Below are 21,364 nucleotides of genomic sequence, written 5' to 3'. Positions count from 1 at the left end.
CCGATCGAACTCTCGAATTGTACCAGGGACACGAACTGTTAATAACACTTGCACAACGAATAGGCACATGCACATTAAACAATCTGGTCAAGTTATTATTAAGAAAATCTAACTTGGTATCAACCGTGTCAAGAAACCAACAGTCAGTCCAATCAACACCACATATATCGGAGTACAACGCATTAACATTCAACGATTTAAAATCACGATACACAAACGTACAATCTAAATCAGAACGGTTCATTTCAACATCTATAGTACAGAAAATCAAATCATGGTCAGAAACAAAGCATATTTGCTCAAATTTTAGGACGTGCCAGGGATCACAAGTTACAAAATAATCAAGAAGACTGGGTACAGAATTATTATCAAATCTCGTCGGGTTAGCACTATTGACAACACATAGACCTGCTGTTGCAAGCTGGTCAAGTAGTTTACTACTCTAGGAATCATTAACAAGTAGGTTCACATTAAAATCACCACAAATCAAAATACGTTCATAATCAATTACAAATTCGGACAAATCAACAAAAAATGATTCTAATGAAAAAGTTTTTTTGGGGTTGTAAAGACATATTACCATAATTTTATTTACTCCATCTGACAGTTCAGTGAAAATATATTCAGCATCACAGGAATTAGAAGTTTTTAGTAGTCTAGATTTGAGTGTTTTTTTACAGTACACTGCAACTCCCCCTCCTTTTTGTACCTACGATCATTCCGAAATAGATTGTACCCATTAATCGAAAAGTTGAGATCAGGAATCTCACTGCAGAACCATGTTTCAGAGACACAAATCACATCCCCCGCAGAATCCTCAAAAACATACCTAACAAAATCGAGTTTGTCATGGCTAAGGCTACGAGCATTAAAATGTACTGCATTGAAGCCATGATTTTGCTTACAAAAAATATCAATCAAAATTCTTTCATTTTCATTAGCGCCAGGGCGAGATCTATGGAATGACCCCATACACATAAAGCTGAACTAAAACAGGACGAACCAAAGGCAGGCAAGCAACACGCATGTGTGTACAAGAGACCAAGGCAAAAACAATGGAGGAATGACAAAATAAAGAAAGACAGACAATTAAACACATGATTGAAAAATAGAGAAAAAAACGGTAGTGACAACAATTAAACATATGATAGGATGAGAGTGTAGGAGGACAGTAGATTGTTTGAAAAAGAAGATTAGAGAAAAAATAAAGAGAATATATAATATTAGATACACTTAACATTAATCATACATAATCAGGTGTCTGCAGCAACAACACGCTCAATGCTCTCGATATCAGTCACCTTGAAAGCTTTACAATCTGGACGTACACGAACATACACATATCCACGAACTGAGAAAGCAGCAACGAGCTTTTTCTCTCTTCTCAACTGCATTACAAAATGGATTAGCTCACGATTGTTTTTGGTTAGGCACTCATGTATGTGTATTTTCCCGTCCGAATTTATTCCTACATCACGATGCATTAGTGGACGCTTATTCTCTTTGCAAAAACGGGCCACTGCTTTAAAGAGTGTAGATCGATCATCGAAGAGCTCAGTCGTACAATGACAGATGCAGGTGTTTTGCTGTTGTTTTTGTTAGGCACACGAAACGCAGAGGAAATAGGCAATGCTGGCACCTTCAATGATTGGCACATTTTGTTAACAGTGCCTTTAATGCTTTCACCATCACTAACGGGGAGGCCATTAATTATTATGTCACTGGAGACAGATTTGTTTTGGCATTCATTTAACTCTTTTTTTAGTAGCACAATTTCCTTTCGCAGTTGTTCATTGCATTCAACCTGGGCTTCTGCTTTAACCACTCTTTCCTCCATTTTGCTCAGCGCCTTCTTTAGGTTTGACATTTCAGCCATAAGCCGCTCTTCAGAACTTTTCAGACGATCTGCAATCTCTTCAATGATGGCCGTTCTCTGCATCTCCAATTTGTCTTCAATAAGCTCAATCCAAGATGAAGGTAACGAGCTCTCTTTTAAACCAGATCTGCCGACTGCACTCGCATTTTTGTTGGGAGTAAATACCACTTGGCGGGAAGCTCTAGTATCGGGCATCTTCGATAAATTTGTTGTTTGTGATATTGTTGTTGTTTGTAATATTGTTTGCAATTAGGAAAAATTAAATAATTATACACAAAAAGCAGAATAGCTTCGTATCAAGTGATTGAGTAGAAACAATTAAACGATGAAAATCAATACGCAAAGCCCGCAAACGCCAAAAAAGCAAGTACAATGACAAAATATATAACTAAATAGACAATAACTGCAGCGCACCGAAAAACACGTCTACTCGCGATGAAGACACATATCACTGACTAACTGAAATTTCAGGTAATGTAACATAACCCGTATAGATGTCGAAGAGATAGTTACGTGCAGTTTAAGTTTTAGACGAATTTGCATTGCCTTCTGGGTATGTTGCCATATAAGTTTTAATAGTGCTATGTACCAAAGGACGGGCAGTGTTACTACCCCATATAGTACAGAAGTTGCTTTGTGCAACGGCCTTAACATTTTACCTAAAATCCTTATTCCTTCCCACTTTCGCCATTCTTTGATGACAAGATAAAGCAGGTTGCAATTATTTTGTCTCTTACAAAACACTGTAGTTGTAATGCTACATACATAACTGAAGCACTGAACTGCCAGGCTTATCTTGCCACTATTTTCATTTTTATTTAAGGTTAGATCAGGACTATTTCTAAAAAGATTTAAGGATTGGCGGAACTGAAGTTTTTCGAAAGGACTTCACACTTGTTTGAAATAATATCAAAATCAACATCATAAGCAATGCCGAATATGTCTGGTAGGTAAAACCAAAACGTCCAAAAAAAATTCGATAATATCCCCGAATTTATCGAGAAATACCCGCGAAATCAGCGTAGACATTAGGCCGGGTCGATTTGTGGGGAGGCAAAAAAATCGCCAATTGCTCTGTGAAAATCATATTCTAGGGATCAAAATAAGAAACTTTGCCGAAGGAACCATACCTCTAAAACGAATTCTGATGCCCCCCCCCCCCCTTTGGGTCGAACTTGCAAATTTTGAAAAATCCCACACTGAAATGCCTATGTTTTTATACTCAGTTGAGCAGCGCTCACAGAGTATATTAACTTTGATTGGATAACGGTTGGTTGTACAGGTATAAAGGAATCGAGATAGATATAGACTTCCATATATCAAAATCATCAGTATCGAAAAAAAATTTGATTGAGCCATGTCCGTCCGTCCGTCCGTTAAGACGATAACTTGAGTAAATTTTGAGGTATCTTGACGAAATTTGGTGTGTAGGTTCCTGGGCACTCATCTCAGATCGCTATTTAAAATGAACGATATCGGACTATAACCACGCCCACTTTTTCGATATCGAAAATTTCGAAAAATGGAAAAAGTGCGATAATTCATTAGCAAATACGGATAAAGCGATGAAACTTGGTAGGTGCGTTGAACTTATGACGCAGAATAGAAAATAAGTAAAATTTTGTACAATTGGCGTGGCACCGCCCACTTTTAAAAGAAGGTAATTTAGAAGTTTTGTAAGCTGTAATTTGGCAGTCGTTGAAGATATAATGATGAAATTTGGCAGGAACGTTACTTCTATTACTATATGTATGCTTAATAAAAATTAGCAAAATCGGAGAACGACCACGCCCACTTAAAAAAAAAATTTTTTAAAGTGAAATTTTTACAAAAAATTTAATATCTTTACGGTATATAAGTAAATTATGTCAACATTCAACTCCAGTTATGATATGGTGCAACAAAATACAAAAACAAAAGAAAATTTCAAAATAGGCGTGGCTCCGCCCTTTTTCATTTGATTTGTCTAGGATACATTTAATGCCATAAGTCGAACAAAAATTTACCAATCCTTGTGAAATTTGATAGGCGCTTAGATTCTAGGACGATAACTGTTTCCTGTGAAAAAGGGCGAAATCGGTTGAAGCCACGCCCAGTTTTTATACACAGTCGATCGTCTGTCCTTCCGCTCGGCCGTTAACACGATAACTTGAGCAAAAATCGATATATCTTTGCTAAACTCAGTTCACATAATTATCTGAACTCACTTTGTATTGGTATAAAAAATGGCCGAAATCCGACTATGACCACGCCCACTTTTTCGATATCGAAAATTACGAAAAATGAAAAAAATGCCATAATTCTATACCTAATACGACAAAAGGGATGAAACATGGTAATTGAATTGGCTTATTGACGCAAAATATAAATTTAGAAAAAAACTTTGTTAAATGAGTGTGACACCTACCATATTAAGTAGGAGAAAATGAAAACGTTCTGCAGGGCGAAATCAAAAGCCCTTGGAATCATGGCAGGAATAATGTTCGTGGTATTACATATATAAATAAATTAGCGGTACCCGACAGATGATGTTCTGGGTCTCCCTGGTCCACATTTTGGTCGAAATCTCGAAAACGCCTTCACATATACAACTACCACCACTCCCTTTTAAAATTCTTATTAATACCTTTAATTTGACACCCATATTGTACAAACACATTATAGAGTCACCCCTGGTCCACCTTTATGACGATATATCGAAAAGGCGTCCACCTATAGAACTAGGGCCCACTCCCTTTTAAAATACTCATTAACTCCTTTCATTTGATACCTATATCGTACAAACAAATTCTAGAGTGACCCCTGGTCCACCTTTATGGCGATATCTCGAAAAGGCGTCCACCTATACAACTAAGGCCCACTCCCTTATAAAATACTCATTAACACCTTTCATTTGACACCCATATTGTACAAACGCATTCTGGATTCACCCCTGGTCCACCTTTATAACGATATCCCGAACAGGCGTCCATCTAGAGAGCTGACGCCCACTCCCTTTTAAAATACTCATTAACACCTTTCATTTGATACCCATATCGTACAAACAAATTCTAGAGTCACCCCTGGTCCACCTTTATGGCGATATCTCGAAAAGGCGCCCACCTATAGAACTAAGGCCCACTCCCCTTTAAAATACTCATTAACACCTTTCATTTGATACCCATATTGTACAAACAAATTCTAGAGTGACCCCTGGTCCACCTTTATGGCGATATCTCGAAAAGGCGTCTACCTATAGAACTAAGGCCCACTCCCTTTTAAAATACGCATTAACGCCTTTCATTTGATACCCATATCGTACAAACAAACTCTAGAGTCACCCCTGGTACACCTTTATGGCGATATCTCGAAAAGGCGTCCACCTATAGAACTAAGGCCCACGCCCTTTTAAAATATTCATAAACAGTTTCATTTGATACCCATATCGTACAAACAACACATTCCAGGGTTACCCTAGGTTCATTTTCCTACATGGTGATTTTCCCTTATTTTGTCTCCATAGCTCTCAACTGAGTATGTAATGTTCGGCTACACCCGAACTTAGCCTTCCATACTTGTTTCTCCTTGGAGTTTATTTTTCTCTTTAGAAATTTATTTAGTCAGAACATATGTAAATGAAAAAATGAATTTAACTTAGTAATAGAAAAGAAATCAAAAAAAATTATTAGAAATTTTAAAACCAAGGCATCACTGTGATGCATTTGCATGTCGTAAACATATTTGTGTGGGTTTTTTATTCAACCGTTTTAAAAAATGAAGGTATCACTGTGACACAATTGCAGATCGTAAAATTGCTTGTGTTGTTTTTTTTAAGCCACCACAAGACACAGCAGGTAGAATTGAAATTGCCCCTACCCAAAAGTTCGACCCAAAGGGGGACATCAGAATTCATTTTAGAGGTATAGTTCCTTCGGCAAAGTTTCTTATTTTGATCCCTAGAATACGATTTTCACAGAGCAATGAGCGATTTTTAAATCGACCCGCCCTAGTAGACGTGTATCTGAAACAAAAGACATTGGTAGCATGTTACTGGGTATGAAAGCTTCCACTCCCCGAAAAATATTGTAACGAATTTTGGGAAATTCCGCTTATTTGAAACCTTCTGCTAACGTTCGAATCGCTGAACTGTCGAATAAATAACTGCAATATTCCGTATTGCAAACTGGTCCTTATTTAGTCTAATTTGAGAGTAGTACTTCACAATTATACTTCACAACTAATAGCGTGTTTAAATCAAACTGACTGATTACTCAGATTGCGCTGCTTTTATACTCTCCGTTGCTTCATTCGCATATTTCTACTAAAGTCTAGACGTTTCGCCTTCTAGAACTGCTGTACCTCCTGCTGGGTAATTGAGCTACATATATGCGTGTGTATGTGTGAGCAACTAACTTCGGCTTATGACAACATGTGTGTGCGTGAGTTATTCTTCGTCACCTTTTATGCACGTGTATAAATGGATTAAATTCATGTATTCATGTACATGAGAGTGGCAGCTTGCTTTATTGTTGTTGTGCCTTTATTTACTAACAGCTTAGTGATGCTAAAATTCCCCACAATATTTAGTTTCTTGTCACTCAAGTATGTATTCGTAAAAAGCGTGTGCATTTTTGCGATTAGTTAGGTGGATTTAAATTTTATCCAATGTGCTTCGTGTAGATTATTCCTGGAGCCAAGATTGAGAGATATGAGATACAGTTTTTAGAATTTCATAGAACTGGCCTATGCTCAGTCCTAAAATATCGAACGTGCCTTTCAGCATAGAAAGATCAATTATGGCACGTTGGAAAGTACTGACGTCGTCTTTATTTTCAAAGCTAAAGATATTTGCGATGACCACAGTCCCAAAAATTTGTTAAAAATGTCGATTTTCGAACATTGTTTTAATTTCTTACCAAACTATTGGTTTTTCCCGAAAGTTTTGTATGCTTACTTATGATTTTCTCACTGCAATGGGAAAATTTTGCTCGGGGAAACCTTTTTTGAGACATTTTGATTTTGAAAATCGAATGATGGGTTACGATTATTCGAATACTCTAAATAAATAAACTATTCGAAAGTCAAACTCGATTAACAAATGCAGACAAATCGAATAATCGAATATTCGATTAATCGTATTATTCGAATATTTTTGTGATATTTTATGTATATATGCACATGGATACAGTAGCAACCCGTTAAATTTACTTATTTTGAGTTTTTTTCTCCATTATTTACAGCCATACCGATTATCTATATTCTGGCAATTGTGCCTGGGCTTATGCCGTGGGAACAGGAATATCGTTTTTTATCCTTTTGCCATCTTGCCGGTTCGGTGGCGCCATGGTGTGGCAGCTTCCTTTATCATTTATTCATGAATATCGAACGGGGTGAGCACGTTTACTATACTTTGCTGAAGCTGGATATGGTCGGTATATGGGTCAGTCAAAGTTTTGGTAAGTACACATATAAATGGGAAAACAAATTAGGATCCATAAACATGCCCTGAAGGAAATAAGGGCTGAATTGCCTAAAAAATATAGCCCTAAGTATAGTAGATATCACTTTATCGACAAAGGCTATTGATATTTTGTGGTTGCGCTTAGTCGGGTCTAGTAGTGACTTTACGGTAGACCATGGCTTACCTACAACGGCAGGAAGGTTCCGATTCTTTAAATGTTCCTCCCATTTCGCCCGATTGTCCAAAAGCTGTCTATGCGTTGGTTTATATACCTTAATTGGCGGTTATGCCATCTTATAAGGTAACACTCTCTAGCTAAGGTTGCGGCCTCCTTTGGAAAGTATGGCCCGATTTCAGAAGTTCTTCTAGCGGGAATAAAACTTGCGGAAAACACGCTACCGTTGACGAACATCAGTCCGGATTGTGAGATTAGCAAAGTCATTGTCTGTATATTTTTATATTCCTTCCACTTTCCTTTTCCGATGGCCGTGATTCGAACCGGTTAAGTGGTCAAAGTTCATATATCAATATATTACGTAGTCTGAACTGCAATATCTATTTGTGCAACACGCCTCAACTGTTTACAATCGCGACCTAAATTTATATTTCATATTGCCAATTATCTACATATGTGCGTATGTATATAGTTTTAACGAAAACATTTAGAGTCAAAAAAGAGGCAGAAAAGAGTCCTTATTCGGACTATTTACGCTCTTTATGCGCTTATTTATGATTCTGAAACAATTGTACTTGTCTTCTTACAATGGTCGTCCGATATGAGATTATTTAAGACACCATATGAGTCTAAATAGGAGTCCAATAAGACTCATTATACACTCTTAGAAAGTTCAGTATTTGCCTCTTTTATGACTCTTTTCGGTGTCATTTGTATGCTTTATATTGGTGATTAGGTAGGATTTGCCCATCAGGGCAGATTTTAGATGCAGATCCGAAGCAAAAATATTAAGGCGAGAACCTTTTAAATAATATATGATTCCTGACATAGCACAGAGGTTCTTTGATTATATGGTCGCAATCCAGCAAAAAATGAGGTAAATTGCAGCAGCAATTAAGATCATACAGGTAGTGGAGGACAATGTTATTCCGCAACTTAAGCCAATGTTTTTGAATTTTATAATGGTATTTTGTATAAGCTATAGAGCTAAATTTTAATTTAAAATAAAAAATAAAAATCAAATAAAAAATTTTAAGCTCTTCCTTTATATAAATGGACAAAAATCAGCGAAAAATGTCTCCTCATATAAAGACATATTTTTGATAAACTTTGATTTTTAAATTTTGAGATAGAAGGTGCGAAATTATTTATGAGAAGTAAAAATATAAAAGTGGGGCGCACATTACTTGGATTGGAAGGTTGGTAGGCCCTTTATATTTTTACTTCTCATAAATATTTTTGGCAATTTCTATGTCAAAATTTAAAAACCAAAGTTAATCAAGAATATGTCTTTATATGAGGAGACATTTTTCGCTGATTTTTGTCCATTGATATAAAGAAAGTTCTTAAAATTTTTTTATTTTATTTGTATTTTCTCCTTTTCTTATATTTTCTCGGTGCCTTAACCTATCCGTTAAGTTTTACGCTTGTAGCTCAATGAGAACTTACATAAAAATTAATCCCAAAATTACCCCCGTTACATTTGATTTTTCTAAATATCTCAGTCCGTGCACCTCCTAGCGAAACTTTTCGTATTGTGTCATCGGCTGTCATCGACCTCTGAATTAAGCTCTAAATTTTTAGCCTCTAGCTCGTCGAGAAGTTACTTAAAACCCGGTTTCAAATTTCCAAATTATTATCTAATTTTTTCCATCCGAGCGCCAACTAACGGAATTTTTTCTGCTTTTGTTCCTTTGTCACGGTGCCTTAACCTGTCCCTGAGGTTTCATGTTTGTTGCTCAATGATAAGTTGCTTTAAAATCGATCCCAAAACACCAAATATCCAAATTCTTATCTAAATATTTCGATCCGTGCGCTACCTAACGGAATTTTTTTAAAAATCAATCCCAAAATTCCCTCCGTTTCGTACGATTTTTCTAAATATCTCATCCCGTGCGCCCCCTAGCGAATCTTTTTGTATTGTGTCATCGGCTGTCATCGACCTCTGAATTAAGTTTCAAATTTCAAGTATCTAGCTCATCGAGAAATTACTTAAAAGCTGGTTTGAAAATTTTCAAATTCTGATCTAATTATTTCGATCCATGCGTCACCTAACGGATTTTTTTTTCCTTTTGTTGCATTGTCACGGTGTTCTAACCTATGTGTAAAGTTTCACGTTTGTAGCTCAATGAGAAGTTACTTAAAAATCGATTGCAAGAGTTCTATGAAAAGCGGGCAAGCATTCAACCGACCTAATATAAAGGAAGTAAAAATTCCATTAAAAAATATGAAATTTTGCTCCGAAGATGATTTTCTAATTTCACACTTTTGGCATACGGCTCCTAATTTCATCATATAAGAGTCATGTATGAGCCTCTTATGATTAATTATTTTCTCCTAATTTTCATCATATAAGAGTCATATATGAGCCTCTTGTGATTGAATTTTTTATTATTTCTGAAAACTATATTTAGCTCATATAAATCACTATGCGACAAAATCAACTTTTTTACTGAATATTGGACTAAACCTACTTTTTTGTAGAGGTTGAGGCTTAAGTAGACAAAGTACTATCTCCTTTTTTCAAAGTTAGCCTCCAAAAAATAGATATCGGCTTTCAAAGTTCGGAATTCTCCATTTCGAAATTTTATTTATTTTTTGTTAACGCGTTCAGCAAATTGAAAAAATAAAAATGTGGTCGTGGTCCGCTCTTTTCCATTATTTGAAGGGCTGCATTCTTTTTTTTTTTTGAGAAATTTAGTATAACAGCTGTTATACGAGGTGAAAAGTCAGATAGTCCCATGATAGTGGCTACTACTTTCATGTCTGCATATACTCTCCACTGTAATTGCTCGTACTGTAATTTTTCAAAAAGAGAATTCAGCCGTTCAAACAAAAGAAAAAGGTGGACCACGACCACATTTTTACTTTTTAATTTGCTGAACGCGTTAACAAAAAAATTAAATTTCGAAATGTAGAATTTCGAACTTCGAAAGCCGATATCTATTTTTTGGAGGATAACTTCGAAAAACGGAGATAGTACTTTGCCTACTTAACCCTCAATCTCTACAAAAAAGTGGGTATGGTCCAATACACAGCCGGCTGTTGCACAGTGTATTGGACTCCAATCTGGGTCATAATTATGAGTGCTCCGAAAATGTTTGAAGGGTTGGAAAATAAAAAGTTTTATTTAAACTTTTGGAATTCCATAGAAGAAACTTAACTTTGACAGGGGTCACTCGTAAAGATTATGCTTAAAGGATAAACGAATATGAACACACAGAAAAATTTCTAACATTTTTAGTTAACATGAATCATGTTGAATCAACATGAACAGCTCTAGTACGTAAAGCAAAAACAATTTCGAAAAATCAACACGAACATTTTAACATGAATCGTATGGTTAAAATAACATGAACTATTTCTGCATTAGAATTACATTAGTGTGTATGCCTCACCATAAATTCGGTTTGATTTAACATGAACATGTGTTGTTTTCGACCGCCATCTGTCCCCCATCAAAGGTTGTGAACAGAATTTTGTTCTCAAAAGAACAGAAGTTAAGTCGTGGTCAGTGTTGCCAGTATTGGTAAGGTAAAATGGCCAAAAGTTCCAAAGTACCAAAGTTCTCTTATCGAAAAAGAGAAACATTATTGTTTGTAGCATATTGGAGAAACTTTACGAGAGAACTTCACGCTTTGGGAAAAACTACTTTCTGGGATCTACCACTGTGAAAGTAGGACCTAAAGGAAATTAATATTTTAGTGTGTACCTACCGAAAATCTGATAAAATATATTGTCACGGATATTGGCATTGCTGAGCTGTACCATCACTAAGGCGATGCTAAGGACATGCCAAGCAGTATTTACGTCAATAATCAAATCATGTATACACATATATAAGGCAGCCGAAAGAGATGTCACACACAGAGGCATTTACTTATGCGCCTATGTATGCGCGAGAGACTGTAAACTACAATCATTCACATCAATAATTCAATCATTATGTATCTACATAAACGAATAAATAATTGCGTCTACACATATGTACGTATACGAGCAGCGGAGCGGCAATGCACAAACACATGCATATATCTTATCTCAGTTGTCACAAGAGAGGGCAATAATTTTTGCACGTAGTTGTGGCTGGCGATTTTGTAGCCGAAATAACTAGTAGGTTCTGGAAATCGAAGAGCCTAGAAGTATGCAGCGTAAACTATAAAAGCGGGGCAGGCGAGTAAGAAGCAATTCAGTTTGAGTTGAGCTATCAATCAGTTTGATTAAGCACGCGATCTGGCAGTCAATAGTAGAGTTTCATTTGAGTTATCAATCAGTTTGGTTATTAAGCCAGCGAGTAGCAAAGTATAAGTGTTATTGTGAAGTATTTAATAAAGGCCATTTTTCCATCATTCAATATTGGAGTTATTTATTCAACAGTTTAGTGATTCGAACTTAGCAGAGGATTGCAAATAAGAGGATTTGCGGCAGATTCGTTACAATATCAAATGGGGGACCCAAACACGCGTATTTAAGTCTAAATTAGGAATCTGGAAACAGAAATTTAATATCTCAATTCGATCAAAAGTAATGCGCCAAAAATTTAACGAGACAAATAATGTTGTATTAACAGGATTCAAATGTTTGTGATCATGTTAAATTCATAAATTGATCTGACATGTAGGAACAGTGAAAAAGTAGATTCATGTTAAAACAACCTGAGCGATAGTGTTGAAAAATAATAACCTGAAAAAGTGTTAAAGAAGTGTTGATTCAACATGAAATTGTTTCTGCGTGATGTTAAATGCCTCTAAATTTATGCTTCCGCTCAAGAAAAAGGTGCTTTAAACCCCTTACTCCTTATCTATTCGAAGTTCTAGGTATGCAGTTTTTATATACTTGATTGGACCTACGACTTGAGCGATACCTCAAAATAAGTATATTTTTAGTGTCACAAAATATAAACTGCCTCCTTTCCCCTATATTCGCAAATTTTAAGCTAGATTTCCCTGAGGTATCTCCTTCTCTACAAAGAGCATCACTGTTCTAAGTCTTACAGATTGTTATCAACAATTCTTTGCTATATTACTTACATTAATAAAATGTATTTAAATAGATTTGGCTTTGAACTTGTTGAACGATTATAGTTTTTCACATTTCCGTATATTTATAATTTTGTTCCTTATACCGAATAAGTAAACTAAAACTATGTATTACGTCTGTCACATGTTATCTGCTAATATGTATGCATTAAAAAACTGGCTGAGTACACAGATATTGTAATATGAACGGCAGACTACTCTTTATATAACCACTGCTCACTATAAATGATTGCGATGATTTTTCCAACAAAAAGAAGATATATCTTTTAAGCGCTTCTTCTATATATAAAGGAGGGATTTAAGTGTAATTGTTTAGCTCCATTTTATTTTCCTCTTTTGTTGCATTGTCTCGGTGCACAAAAGCACGTCTCTAAAAACTGATCGCCAAGATTCTCCCTTTTAATCACGAACTATCGGACTTTTCTCATATTTAATGCATTGTCATCGGATTATGAACCAAGTATCATATATATTATTTCTAATTGCTGTTTTTATGTACGGGTCCCTTTTTCGCTCTTAATAGGAATCCAAATCTATAAATAAAGTTTTGGTTGAAAAGATGGAGATTCGGGCTATTAGCGAGCTTTGGGCAATTTCGGTCGTAGTGCTTTTTTTAGCTTTATTTATTTTATAATTTGTTAAAAATAAAAGCTTATAATAAACGATCGTGAGCACACAAAGAAATATATTTGTGCAATGGCACTATTGTGAATATTTGCATTGTATTACCGACAGTTGCTAACATACGCCCGATGGCAGCGCAAGCTGTAAGTTTTTGATTGATGGAACAGCTGATTTCTGTTGATATTTGATAAGAGACTTTTATATTGGTTGCGCAAGATGTGCGCGGGTCCGGCTCGTGAGGTATGAAGTTTGTAGCTCAATCGAAGGTATCTCCAAAATTTATCACAAGATTATATCCGATGCCAGCAAAACTTTTTGTCATATGTGTTAAACTCTTTTCGACCAGTGCGCCAAATTTTAAATTTCAAGTCTCTGATTCACCGGGAAGTTAATTAAAAATAAGTTTTATAACTATCTTGACCCGAAGGCCATAAGCTTTTTTCTCTTTTTGTTTAAATGTCTGGTATCCTCAACTTCTCTTCCGATTTGCATCGTGCTCATTTTTAATTTTTCCTACAAATTGGCTAAGCGGGACCTATATATTTTATGTCAACTCCGAACGGTAGCTGCAAGTTTCTAAGAGATGTTTTCTTTCATAGCTGAGCTATCCTCGGGGTATTTGAAAAACGGGTTTGGGCCGAAAATTTCCTTCGGTGTCGCGGGCGCAGCACTCTACCAACACACCACGGTGGCCACCCTAGTTTAATGAAAAACTGATTGAAAAACTTAAAAAATTGCGGTATCTACATCAACAGAAAACACTCAAGAAAAAATTCCTGTAGATTTCTTGTGTGAAAAAGAACACTTGTGCTCAGAAAAAATTGCAAATTCCATTCAAAAAACGCATATACACAATCAGAGTTATCCTGGTATTTAACCGGTTGTGTTCTTAGAGGGGCGCTGCTCAAGACTTAATGAGATGCACATAAATTTCTTGGCGAAGTCAGTGGAAAAAGGTAGCAGAAGCGAGTTTTCTTGTGAGGAGTATTCTACTTGACAGCCACATGCAGAAGCTGGACATGATATCGAACAACACATGCCGATTTTGTGATCGATATGATCGGCGGATCACATCCTCCTGGAGTGTGACGCAATCTCATGACGCAGGAATAAGTTTACGGGCTCCATGGCCAGAGCATTCTCACATTAAATCCCTCACACCACGTGAACCGCTAGGGTTCATCAGAGATGTCGGCTTGGATGAGGTGCTGTGAAGGAGCTGAGGGCACAATAGACCAATGGTCGCAGTGCGATCCTCAATTATTTATCTATCTATGTCTATACTATTTGAGCATTTCTTGAACTTTTTTATGGAATTTTGTATTTAGATGTGGATACCGCGCTTAGTCTAGAATTTTTTTTTCTAAATATTGGATTTTAATAGGACTCTAAGCTATGTTCAAAGTTTGAGGTATCTAGGTTGTCAGAAAATGTAAGGACTTGAACAAAGAAAACTGTACAAAATGGTTTTAAAAAACAACTTTGATAAACCGATAATCTTTTTATAGGGTTTATGCATATGGTTTCACTTCTTTTCGATCAAAATATCGAGCATGGTTTTAGGTTTCAAATTGAACTGGTTTCAAATCGTAACGGTTTTGTACTTTTTCCGATCGAAGTTACTGTTTTCTACAGATAGAACGATTATGGGAATTGAAACAATTTTACGTTCGGTTTAGAAAAAACTAAAACTTTATTTTATGATTGATGATGGATGATACGTTTGGATTCATTCCTTGATTTGAATATATTGGTCCCTATTATGGGCATTTTTCGATCTTCGATCTTCGCTATCGAACATCGCTATCGTACATCGAAATTCAAATTTGAAATTGGTATTATGACATCTAATCTCTGTCGAAATTTTCTTTGTGTATCTAATTTTGCAGCGAATAGAAATTTGTTGTCGACGCTGTATCGAATTAGAAGAAAATTTTCTGAAACGTAAGTTTTTTGTGTTTAACTTTTACTTTTTTGCTACCTAATAGTAATTTCAAACTATTTGCATTAATCGTATATATTATATGATGCTTTATTTGTATTAAAATTAATATCCACACAAAAATTATTTAAAAGAAAATGTTATATTTTTATGATGCAAAATTGAATAATAATGAAAATTTTTGAAAATAGAAAACTCAATATTGAAAATTAAAATATTGTAAAACATATTAAAATTACAAAGTACAAAGTAACATAATAACAAAGTTAAATAAAAACAAGTAAAGGTGTCTAAGTTCGAGTGTAATCAAACATTATATACTCAGCGTTAGCTTCAATTGTACATTTCATTTCAGATAAATTACTTTTCTACATAACACGTGGCACCGCCCGTTAAAAAAAAATGTCTCCATATTTCCTCTTACAATAAAACTTAATAAGTGAAATACCATTGATTCAAAACTATTTTTTGCTAAGTTATAGCTTATTATTCTAGCCTACGATCCTTTTAAACCTGTTTTATATCTAAGTTACCGTGGTCTTTAACCGATCCCGTCCATTTTTACTAGAAATATTTTCTACTATAGGGAAAATCTGTGTACCCAATTTTATAACGATCCGTTAATTTTTCTTCGAGTTATGGCTCCCGAAACATAGAGAATTTCTTAGTCAAAAAAGGGGCGGTGCCACGCCCATTTTTTAAAATTTGAAGTTTTTCCTATTTATTGTTATAAATACACTTGGGAAATGAAATATCATTGATAAAAAGCTCTTTTTTGCAAAAATATAGCTTATTTTATTTGTCCACGACCCTTTTAAAAACCCTTTATATAAAAGTGGGCGTGGTCCTTAACCGATTTCGTTAATTTTCTTCAAAGCATTCCTTATAGTGGAGGCAATCTCTCTGCCGAATTTTGTTACGATAGGTTTAGCGATTAGACGGTTAAGCGCCAATTAAGTAAGTAAGTAAGGTTTAACGATTTTTGATTTATTATTAATAATATTTATAAAATTGATTTTATCAAAAGTGGGCGGTGCCACGCCCATTTCAAAAGTTCTAGGTTTCAACATTCTAGGTATATTATTTACTAAATTGTCAGGTTTTTGTGTTTTCCAAAATTTTATTTATATAAAAAGTGGGCGTGGTTATCATCCGATTTCACTCATTTTCCATACCAATCTATCCAGATAAGCTAGTGTACCAAATTTGGTGAAGATATCTCAATATTTACTCAAGTTATCGTGCTAACGGACGGACGGACATGGTTCAATCAAATTTTTTTTTGAAACTGAAAATTTTGATATATGGAAGTCTATATCTATCTCGATTTCTTTATACCTGTACAACCAACCGTTATCCAATCAAAGTTAATATACTCTGTGTGCAAAGCACGCTGAGTATAATAATTGAGTCAATATAATTTAAGAACCCTACATATAGGTGCAAGGTCGTGAATACAAAACAACTTATTGGAAGACTGGTTTCGAAAATTGGACAAAATCCGTTTATAACAAAAGGAACTTGCAGAAAGGATCAGGTGGAAAAAATTCCGAGTGTATTCTCGTGCCCGATGCTTAGTTGAGACAATCCCTAGCGCAAAATCTGAGAATTGTTGCCAATTTCAAAAGGGTTGGACTAGACTTGGTTCTTGCGCATTGTTGCAGCCATTCATCTTTACTGGACAGCAAGTCCATTAACGCTTCCATGGTCATTATGAAGTTGAGTTTTTAACACATGGAACAACAATGTTTAGAAAGCTACAATTACGCGTTGAAATTCATTTCAGCGTTTTATACTTCTGGCTAGTTACAGTACTTAAGCTTTTTTCTTCGTAATTGTTTTTATATTTATCGGCCTATTGATAAATGATTCAAGGTTCGATTCGAGCTCAATGCCAGAACAATAATTTTTTCTAATGATAATTATTGTTATTTTTTAATTTTTCTAAATTTGAAAAATTGTATTTTGTTTTTGGAATAGTAAGTAAAAAAATTTTCAGACAACCTGCCATAGCTGCGCAGATAGATCAATTTCGAAGGGTGCTAAGCCTTCATCGTCAGTACGCTTTAGGCACGCTGCGCTAACCATTTAGCTATACAGCGGTGGTTTGTTTGACTGACAAATCGCTACTTCTATTCCTTCTTACCAACTATATTTATTCAGTGTTGCGCCATCTGTTCCAAATCACTGATAATGCTGCATTTGTTTATTGTCAATTACAAAATACAATTTTTCAAATTTAGAAAAATAAAAAATAACAATAATTATCATTAGAAAAAAATTATTTTTCTGGCCTTGACCTCGAATCGAACCTTGAATCTTTTTTCTTCATAATAAATAATTTTGCTTTTATTTTATTTGAAAGATGATGGGAATGTGCTTTTCTGAACGCTTGAATTTATCGAATTATCGAACAATGACACTAGTCTTGATCGATTGAGTGTCATAATACCGAATGAAAATTCGTTCGATCAGCTTTTTCGACCACAGTCGAAGATCGAATTTGTCTCATAATAGGGGCCATTATAATGAAAAATCCGAGTTATCAGTATTCAAATTATCATATTAGTCTTTACTGCATAAAAAGAAAGAATGAAGTAACATAAAAATGGAAATAATTTTAAAAACTAATCTCTGAAACGCATTACATATGTGACCTAGAATCGTGAAACGACCCTGTTGAGCGAAAACAAGTTTTCGAGAAAAACGCGTTTGTTTAGCATGACTCAAGCTACAAGCATGAAACTTGGAATATAGTTCAGAACCCGATGACAATGCAATAATAAGAAAAAAATCTCCGATAGGTTCTCATATGCGCGTGTATATGTGAGTGATACTTGCACAAATGATTGCTTGTGCGCTTCTCTTCGAAATATTTCGAAAAATCGTATTTTTGGTCCGATTTGGCTTTAAATGCGATTTGTGAAAAACTAAGAAAGATAGAAAACGGTTGCGGTTTGTTCCATTGGCAAGAGCGTTAAATTTCCTATAAGAATCACTTAAAAAGTGAACAACGATATTTTCGCACAATAGGGCCGTTTCATGATCCCAGGTCACATATATCTTTTTCCACTCCACACATACACTAATATATCACACATTTCCGTTTTGGATTCATTTTTGTATCTTTTGCACACTCGAATTCAACAGCGAATGCATTAAAATTCGATAACATTGCAACAACACGCACTTCTTCGGGTGCATGAATATCGGTAGCTAAAAAAATTTGGCGCCAATGTCGACTCACATCCGTACACCAAACTTGTGCCAAGCTCAAAAAGAACAATTGATATGGCGTTAAATGCATATTTGGTAGAGACTCATGCGACAGCAGCGTTGCATTTTCCTGCTGTTTCCAAATCCATTGTTGAAATGCGGCATAAGCAATACGTAAGCCCACATTGTCGGCAATATTTTCATCTTGGGCATTAGTCTTCGGTAATTTACGACCGTTATAACGATATGCACCATATTGTTGACGTAAACATTCTTTACGTTTGGCAAACTCTTCGGTGGATTGGCGATCCCACCAATTATTCAAATTTCCCTTAGCATCATATTTACGTATAATGGAATCGAAACCGTGAGCCATTTCATGTGCCAATATAAAACCGATTGTAGAATATTTAAGTGTAGTTGGGTAGGCATGATCCCAAAGAAAACGTGGCTGTAGAAAAGCGACTGGTATAAGAACTCTATTGTATTCTACAGCATAGGCAGGTGTAAAACTGAGAGTTTCACCATCGTCAAGTTTAGGTGGCTCGAGCAAACGTAAACGATAATTACGTCCGCGTGCTTCTAAAATTTGTAACACATTATCGAAATAGGTATCTGTACTAATAACTATATCACTATATTGTTTTTCGAAATTCTCATGCTCATACGAATTTATCTCCATAGACATGGCCAATAGTTTTTCCAATGCTTTGTCACGTGTTGTCTCTGACATCCATGAGTTCGTATCCGATTGTAACGCATCACTAAATGTATTTTTCAATTCCATCCACAAAAGTTGCAGTTCCTCGTCTATATGCGCGTTATGCGCCAACAACTCTTGATAAACCATGTAGTCCAAATATTTGACAAAAAAATGTTTTGTACGCTCAACGCAATGATTTTGATGTTTCTCTTCCGAGTCGTTTGCTTCCATACGAAAATCTTGTAACAGCTCCCACAAAATATAATTAGCGACAATTTCTTTGGGTGTATCATCGATAATTTTACGCAAATTATCTAAATACGATTCGACATATGCATAAACGGGTAACACATATGGATGGCCCAACCAAGTCTGAACGAAATGCGTAAAATTTAATGTTGGCTTATAATTCTCTGTCATCGCTTCGAGTAGTGTGAGTTGCGCCTTATCCTCCATACCGACACCTTTGTTAGCATCCAATTTACCTGCTGCAAGTTGCTTTTCAAAATCTACCGTCTCTGAAGCCACCCTAGCAGCTGACTCCATGCTCATGCCTAACACCTCGTACATTTCTCTTTGTCTCGCCACAGCCAAGGCTATATAATAGTCGTTCGCGCGTGCTGTCACCAGCTTATCCAGTTGCCCCAAATATAAGCGATTTACTTCATTGTTGCTAAGATCGGCATGTATATCTGCTCCCAAAATAATTTGCTTGCCATATTTACGCAATATGAGCGCAATCACTTCTAACCAATCAAATTTATCTGCCTGCCATTGCGCGCCCTTCAACGCCGGCATGCCCCCAAATTCTTCCAACACTGTCAGCAGCTTCTGTCGATAGTTGGCTCGTAGTTCCGCTTTGTTCATGCATGATTCAAAAAAATATTTGACTTTACGTTTCATTTCCGTTTCGCTTGTGGTACGATGGGGTTCGCTCATCAAGCGCGCCACACGTCGATTGTATGACTTTTTGAGTACATTAAAGAGTCCGGTTTTACCTTCCGACAAACGTGCTGGATTAATTTTATGCCAATTACCACAAGCATAACGATAAAAATCATCACAAACGCCTACTTTGGGTTCTATGTAGTTAAGCATTTCAGCCGATTTCGAAATACGTAAAAGTTCGCGTGCGTTTTCTGTTTGAAAATCTGGATATGTAGTCCGTTTTATCGTCGTCGCGACAAGACAATTCGTAAAATAATTGACAGTTGTTAAAAAAAGGAAATAAAACAAAAACTGCTGCTGTTGGTCTGAACACATTTTCACAGCGACTACCGATTTCAAACTGATACTTACCAAATATATATTATTCATCTCGTGCCTGAAAAGTCTCATTGTTTATTTACCAACATGAGAAAGTCGCGAAAGTAGCTGCTTGAAATAAATTCGGAAATGACCAAAGGTTATCAATTGACAATAGGTAGAGACAGATTTTCAATTAATTGCTTTTACATACATATCTGTGGTCACAAGCATTAATCGCCTATGTCCCATCTTTTTACGCCGAACTTAGGCGATTATTGCTTATGACCACAGATATATGTACATATGTATATATACAGTCGAACTTCCGTAACTCAAATTTTCTATAACTCGAACGAAATCGGGTGGCAATAGCATTATGAGAGTAATAGCGTTTTCTTTTCTGGGAAAAGTGTTACGCTTTTTGTACGCCGCGCAAGTGTTGTGAATATATTTTGTTCTGTTCTAAAAAGCAGGTAACGCCTTTACGGGGTATTTCGTTCTTTTGTGAAAATTGTTGCCTGCTCGCAACGCAAAAGCGTTACAATTTTACCCTGCAAAGAATGGCGGTGTGGCAGTGCAACTCTGCTAAACTGGCTGATCGTGGCAATTTATTTTCGTAACTTCACATATTTTTAGGCGAAGAAAATTTAAATGAAGGAAATAATTGCTAATGAATTTTTATTATCATTGACAGCGCGTTTGTGAAAATCAGCTAATACACGGGGTAGCGATTTATCTTCTTTGCATGCACTATAAATGTTCAAAATTTTTTGGGGTAGGAGCAACTCTATTAAGGCTTTACCATTTACTTAAATAAATAAATAAATGTAAGGCGCGATAACCTCCGAAGAGATCTAAGGCCGAGCTTCTCTTCCAATTTGCGTCGTGCTCCTCTTGATTTTTCCCTACAAATTGGCCGGACGGGACCTACATGTTTTATGCCGACTCCGAACGGCATCTGCAAAGCAGATGAGTTTTCACTGAGAGCTTTTCATGGCAGAAATACACCCGGAGTGCTTGCCAAACACTGCCGAGGGGCGACCCCGCTTAGAAAAATTTTCTTCTAATTGAAAAATCTTATTTCTAAAATTTTGATGTTGC

At 35.9% G+C, this 21,364-nt stretch overlaps 1 protein-coding gene across 1 annotated transcript in view; it reads right to left on the bottom strand.

Moving 5' to 3' along the window:
• Positions 1-20,284, bottom strand: part of LOC137241080 (uncharacterized) — a 39,106-nt gene extending 18,822 nt beyond the window's left edge. The window contains exon 1 of the mRNA XM_067768278.1: positions 18,183-20,284. Within this exon, the coding sequence (XP_067624379.1) occupies positions 18,183-20,278 (2,096 nt within the window). The 5' untranslated portion in view covers positions 20,279-20,284. The remainder of the gene's footprint in view (positions 1-18,182) is intronic.
• Positions 20,285-21,364: the final 1,080 nt, after the last annotated feature.

The sequence above is a fragment of the Eurosta solidaginis genome, chromosome 1, assembly GCF_040869045.1.
Source record: "Eurosta solidaginis isolate ZX-2024a chromosome 1, ASM4086904v1, whole genome shotgun sequence".
In the NCBI taxonomy this organism is placed as follows: domain Eukaryota; kingdom Metazoa; phylum Arthropoda; class Insecta; order Diptera; family Tephritidae; genus Eurosta; species Eurosta solidaginis.
This window is presented reverse-complemented; position numbering and strand designations above follow the sequence as displayed.